Consider the following 6,342-nt stretch of genomic DNA (forward strand, 5'->3'; position numbering starts at 1 on the left):
GCAAGACGCATCAATGTTTATCGAACCGACGTTTTGCCTCTCTCTAATCTTCTGGCTTGTCGCGGGGAAACGAGAACACCCAGTAAGTGCAGGGCGCCTTACTGGGAAAGAACTGAGTGCTGTTGAGCCTCAAAGAGGAAGAGAGCAGCAAAGCCCAACCCCGAAGAGCTCAGTGCTTTTGAACACGGAACGTGTATGCAAAACGGCCTCGCAGGTCGTGAAAGCGACCGTGAAGAGCTTTGAGAAAGTCAGCTGTATGCTGAGGCGCTGAAAGCGCGGTTGAGTGATAGCGTCACTATTCGCTTAGCGACAGGGACTTGTGTAATTGTACCGAATGACCCTGTGGACCTCGGTGGCAAGTTTCTCGACTTCATAATATAGCGTGAAAAGCTGCTTAGTCTTAGACTTGGAATCAAGGTATGACATTATCCTTGGTGTGGCATGGTTAGAACACCATGAGCCATGGATTGATTTGGGGTCGAACACTCGCACGTCTCTTGGCGGAGCTTTGGTGAGTCATACAGCCACCTCTGCTAGGAAGTAGAAGCACTATTGACGCGAGCACTGGACCGGGACGACCAACGTGGTTCTGGCTACGATCATAATTGATCAAGATCTGAAATTGACTTGGAGAGATTTGATGGAAATCATTAAAATCCAGTAATACATGACTACCACGGGTCGGTCGCATGTAGATGGTGCAAGGAAACAACAAAGCAGAACGCCAAAAGACTCATAAGACACAAATTTACAGCAAGAAGGAATATATGGGGTAGTGGCATGGATATTCAGAAATTGAAGCTACGTGGGACCAGAGGAGAACAGCAAGAACCTAGACCTATTAAGGCGTTTGGTTCAATATGTGAAAGGATAGAGTGTGCCAGGATAAACAAACAAAAGGAGCCATACCGAGAGAGGATGTAACAAATGACATATAGAAGATATATGTATATATATGTTTGCATGTGGGACTACATGAAACACGATATGCTCAGGAACATTTGTGAAAAATGCTTTTACACTTGATTAAAGAATAAGGAGGGGGGGTCTAAAGACGACCTACCGAATGGTGAAAGTTAATATAGTCACATTTAGAAATAATAGTACACTTTTCAGTTTGCTAACTACCCCAAAGTCATTATCTTGCACATGACTGCGCAAGCAAGGAAAAGGCACTCGGTCCAGTTACAAGTATGGCGGCGTGCGGTAGTTTTTTTTCGTTTAGTATTGTTACTACTAAAGGAACGCGTACTTAGGTTGACTCAATTGAACACATCGAAACTTTTTTTACGTATTGCATATAATCACACACCAAATCGTGTCAGCGGAGCACGTTTTACTGCACCAAGCCAGGATGGTTTTTACATATATAAACGGGCTAATTACATGTATTAATTAAGATGATAGCACAAATTGGGCGCGTGAAATGGCGACACGGGTCACCGCAGTCAACGATGCTCTTGACTATGAAATTTTATGTATCAAACTCATTAATGTAGCACCACAGCAAGCACTAGCATATTTCGTTGCATACAAGTTGCAATTCAGATAAGCAATGAGCAAGTTTGGAGTCCCTTATATCTGATAAAACGAGCCACAAAATTGACCACTGTTTACGATCTCATATCACTAAAATTCAACGCAAGGACCACCATCAACGATAGCAACTTATATTTGACGAAGGCAAAATGTACAAGTGAAAATCTACCAGATCCTGATGGATACTAAATCAACGAAATCGCGTCAAATCGTTGAATACGAATCGAGAATGCTATACGCGGTAATCAATTGTTCATTGGGGCAATGTCTATGGTTCGACGACTGACGCACATTTCACTGCAATAAAAGACTGGAGACAGATTGCAGCCTCGAAACTTTGATCTGCTGACATGATACTAAGCTTAATTTAAAAGAAAGTGCGACGACTGGGCTATGTTTCTGCCATTGATTCATTGACTTTGCACCCACCACTTCAATTCTTCACTCTTTTGTTCAATTTCAAGACTTACAAGAATAATGCATAGACATGTGTCTGTTGTTTAAATTGATCGTGTGAAATTCTTCGATAGCTCATTGTGGTCGGTATATTTATGGTACTCCATCGTTTCGGGCATGGCGGAAGCTTCAACCTTAAATCAAAGCGAGACTTTTATTAGTCTACGTTTGAATAAAACACACTAAGACTTTTTTCTGCTTGATACCGATTTACGACAAGGCGATCCACTATATCATTGCGCTGTGGAATTGCTCAAAAGTTACTAACGTTCTCTAGGTCTTACTCGCTAAATGCACGTTGATGATTGATCATCAACATACTTTCTTCTCGCGCTGTACCGAGTTATTGGCCGTTGTGAATCATGCACGTGAATTTCTGATGTTGTACAACATTACGTATTAGCTCAAATGTTGCGGGTTAACATGAATCACACGTCCATCATGCTGTTACGCACAAAGTCGACTTCAATAAATGGCCCAACTACGTGATTCAACGGATTTCATATTGCTACGACCGTCGGACAATCTGGTCCTACTTCACCTCATCTCTTCTAAATTGTTAATGTCATCATACAGACCTTTGCAATCTCGGTGGAAATGGATTACGCAGCCGCAGATGCATCAGCAAAATAATGTATTTATCCAAGTGTTTCCAGTGGCGAGACTCAGGAGTAACACTCTCTTCAGCCTTTTTGATCTCCACTTCGATAACAATGAACAAATTCTTGACAACTCACCTCCTTCTCTAACTATAGTTTACAATACAGAGTTCATCGTTAACTGGGGAAACGACGACAGCTTCAAAAGGTGTGAGAGTTACAATCGTCGCGTTGACTACTCAAATCGATCTCGGTAGCTGCTACAGTCATTAGCTCAAAGCTTGACAGAAAAGATCAAGGGTGATGAAATCTGGTTCAACTTTGGTACGGCATTTGTGGCTCGTTAGTCCTACTCGAATATTCACCGATAGCGTTGCAAGATTCGAAAGCCACTTTGTTTGCAAAGCGCATTTTTTCAGCCCCAGTCGACCTCAGGAATCCTTTGCAAAAGCTTTGCGTTACCCTCTGTACATTCTGTCACGGTGAAGATGGCTATGAGCTTATATTTTAATCGCAAATATAGACTTTGCGGCCACATCAAACTTCAACTTCACAGTATACTAAACTCTACACCTCGAAGTCTGAACAAGACTATAAAGAATTTAATACTGGGTCTCTAGTTTTCTGCACAGCTGCAAACGGCGTAGAATTTGAGTTTCATCCCAATACATCAAGTCCAACGCGCATGCACAGCTACCCAAAGTGTTCAAGATGGCACGTACAATTTACAATCTTCGAATGACTAAACAAGCTATCGTGCGGACAATACACCTTTGTACAAGTCGGCACATACACATTGTACATATTCGAGTCATGGTTTTCAAGCCCAAGCTTTTACGATGACGTATTAAATAGATCTGAGCTACGAATTTTCAGCAACAGAATTTAAAATTGCAATGTTCACTCTTCGATCGCCATTTGGTACTGGTCAACGTAATATCGAGCTCAATTGATAGCTTTGGCTTGTACGCCCGAGAAATTTTAGTCTTAATCTGCACACTTATGAAAACTATTGTCGGACTCAACTCTAAGCTTTTATGCCATCTGCACAAGTCCAGATGGCTCAGATTTCATCGTTTAACCCCAAATCTTCAGGCTGGATGCGCATCGACTGACATCCAAGTAATTGGTGTAAGCACACAGCACTCTCGCACGGTTAGAACGACTTCCTTCTTACACAAGCAAGAAAAATCAAGACCTTAAGCTGTAATTCCAGCAAAATCAACTCTTCCACGCCACACTCGTGCAGCAACAATGTGTTAAACCTTTCAAGGTCTTACCGACCAATTGCTGGTTCAATAATATCACAACGTACACTTCTGGTACAATTTTCTACTGCCTTAAACCAATACTGTACATTTGGACGGGTTTACATAGTTCTTAGCTGTTAATGTGATTATTCATTAGACCGAAGTATCATTTATAAAGATGACGGGACCTCGTAAAGGATAGCGAGCCGCACGTCAAACAATTAAGAAAGCAACAAATGTTATTATAAGAGATGGCACAATGTATTTCAGTGGTATAAGCATCGATCAAGATACATTTTGAACTTGAACGATATACCTAGTCACTACAGATGCTTTACTGGGTGGAGCGTACATACGCAGCCTCTGCGTTTACTTACGCGACCTCATTATAACGATGCTTCCTATATGTAAAGTTCACGACATTTTCGATGTAGATCTTTTTGTAAATCTGGCACTTCATTCTTGGCTTCCACGATCGAAATTTCGTATGCTTCTCAACACCAAAGTTTCTGGAAAGTGAAACTACAAAGGAATTTTACATTAAATTTTACGAAGACGGGAATTTTAGGTCAGGAATATCCAGATCAACTTAATTTACATACTGACATGTCACAATCAACTACTATAGTACGCAGAACATTCATTTACGTGAAACCAAAAATTTTCATAAATTGTAACAATTGAAATACTCTCATTTTGCGAGCGCGTGCTAAATCTAATGCGACCACCGGCCGAGAACATTAACAAAATGATGGATCAAACAGATTCTACTTCAATTGATGGATTGACTAAAAAAATTATAAATGGTTATACTGTCTAAAGTAGAGTCTTTTGGCGAACTTCTCATATAGAATACATCATACACCTTAATTGCCGACTCGTCCACCGGTCGTGCTTATACGTGACTCATTGGATTGCCAAGCTTGTGTTCGTGCGGCGTTGTGGCTTCCACGTACTGCACAGACTCTGTGCGGCCAATAGCGTGCGACCTGTGATACACACCATTTCTGCCAGTTTTACGGAATTGGATAGCCAATCCAATTCCAAAGAGTACCAGAATACCGGCGAGATAGGCCCACCACGCATCCGGTATCGAGTAGACCCAATCACCATTGATATCACGCGATCCATATTCCTTAAGGTCAGTGGTAGTGGGAAAGTCGCCTGCAAAGTAGCCAATACCCCAGACTAATATACCAGCGCCAAAAAGACTCGTAGCCACAATAAGCACGGGTTTTTCAATCTTGAGTGCCAAGATGCCACCAATAATGCCAAGCGCGATACATAACACAATAAGCACGACCTGAGGGTGTTCCGCGTAAATCTTGTGGCCGACCGAATTGTGAATCATCATGGCGAGCACGACACCACCAGCAGCTCCAATAACAAAGATACCCAATGAATAGAGTGTCATGACGATACTGCCACATATTAGACCTCCAACTACAAACGCTACCCACGATGCCGTAGTGACCCAAGATTCGTCATCAAATATATGTTCAACAAGTGTGGCAATAGCGACACCGCCAACTACGAATCCGACGGCAAAAAGCGCGGCTCGAAACAGACGGTAACCCATAACAATCATCACAGCACCAACAGCAATGGCGATAATAGCCAAAATGCTACCACCAATTTCAATACCATCGGCAGAGTCAAAGAGCGACTTGACGGTATCACTGGCCGAGTCAGAGGCGCTAACGAGGGTCCATAGCTCATAAAAGATGAAAAATAAAGTCGCAATTGCTGGTGACGTGCGCTTCATACTTAAGGGTAAAAATGTCAATAGTTTGATGAAATAGATTTACTTGTCAAAGAGGAAATTGTAGAATGAGAAGAGAAGAAGGCGGTACAATAACATCAGTTTAGGTTTGTTGAACTGTTGGACACTGAAAAGAGTAAAATGGATTTTTTGACGTCACTGTTTAGATGAGATCCAGACAAAATAGGGTTTTGCCTTTTTTGTGAGTGGATATTGATGTTGTTGCTATCTTTATTGACCAGATGAAGCCATAGACACATGACTGCTCTCTACGCCTTCGTATGGTGGATAGTGAGAGGAAAAGGTACATCTTACGCATAAATGGTCGAGAGGAAACAAATTATAGTATACGAACAGCAGTAGTACTGCTCTATTACTTTGGTAAATCCTACCGTAAAATTATTTGATTTAGTAATCTTGGTTTCAGTATAGAATTCGTTTATGATCGACAAGAAGAACTATGCATTTCAAGTGACAATATGTCAACCTTTATAAGAGCAATCATTGTCATGGATTATTGTATGAGAGACACACGCTGCTCATTTGCTCTCACGTGTTGCTGTTTTAAACCTGACATTTTGAAGATAACAAACATGTAGTTATCTCGCTCATTATGATTTGCTTTGCAATAAGTCGCACGGAGCCTACAATACATGGAAATTGCTTTTTATGACTGGAAGACATAAACTATTTGAAAATTTGAGTACTTTAGATCAATGTAAAGTGACTGGAAAGA

General features: G+C 41.4%; 2 protein-coding genes across 2 annotated transcripts; one reads left to right on the top strand and one right to left on the bottom strand.

The window, feature by feature from the left end:
- The first annotated feature begins 2,266 nt into the window (after positions 1-2,266).
- Positions 2,267-2,934, top strand: PHALS_15015 (uncharacterized protein). Its single transcript, XM_024722344.2, has one exon. The coding sequence runs from the start codon at positions 2,468-2,470 to the stop codon at positions 2,849-2,851; it is 384 nt and encodes a 127-aa protein (XP_024573430.1). The 5' UTR covers positions 2,267-2,467; the 3' UTR covers positions 2,852-2,934.
- Positions 2,935-4,739: 1,805 nt separating this feature from the next.
- On the bottom strand, positions 4,740-5,609 carry PHALS_04523 (Domain of unknown function DUF4203; the record flags this gene model as incomplete). The annotated part of the gene is made up of 1 exon (XM_024722345.1): positions 4,740-5,609. The coding sequence occupies one exon, from the start codon at positions 5,607-5,609 to the stop codon at positions 4,740-4,742; it is 870 nt and encodes a 289-aa protein (XP_024573431.1).
- Positions 5,610-6,342: the final 733 nt, after the last annotated feature.

Source organism: Plasmopara halstedii (assembly GCF_900000015.1).
Source record: "Plasmopara halstedii genome assembly, contig: Scaffold_262, whole genome shotgun sequence".
In the NCBI taxonomy this organism is placed as follows: Eukaryota; Oomycota; class Peronosporomycetes; order Peronosporales; family Peronosporaceae; genus Plasmopara; species Plasmopara halstedii.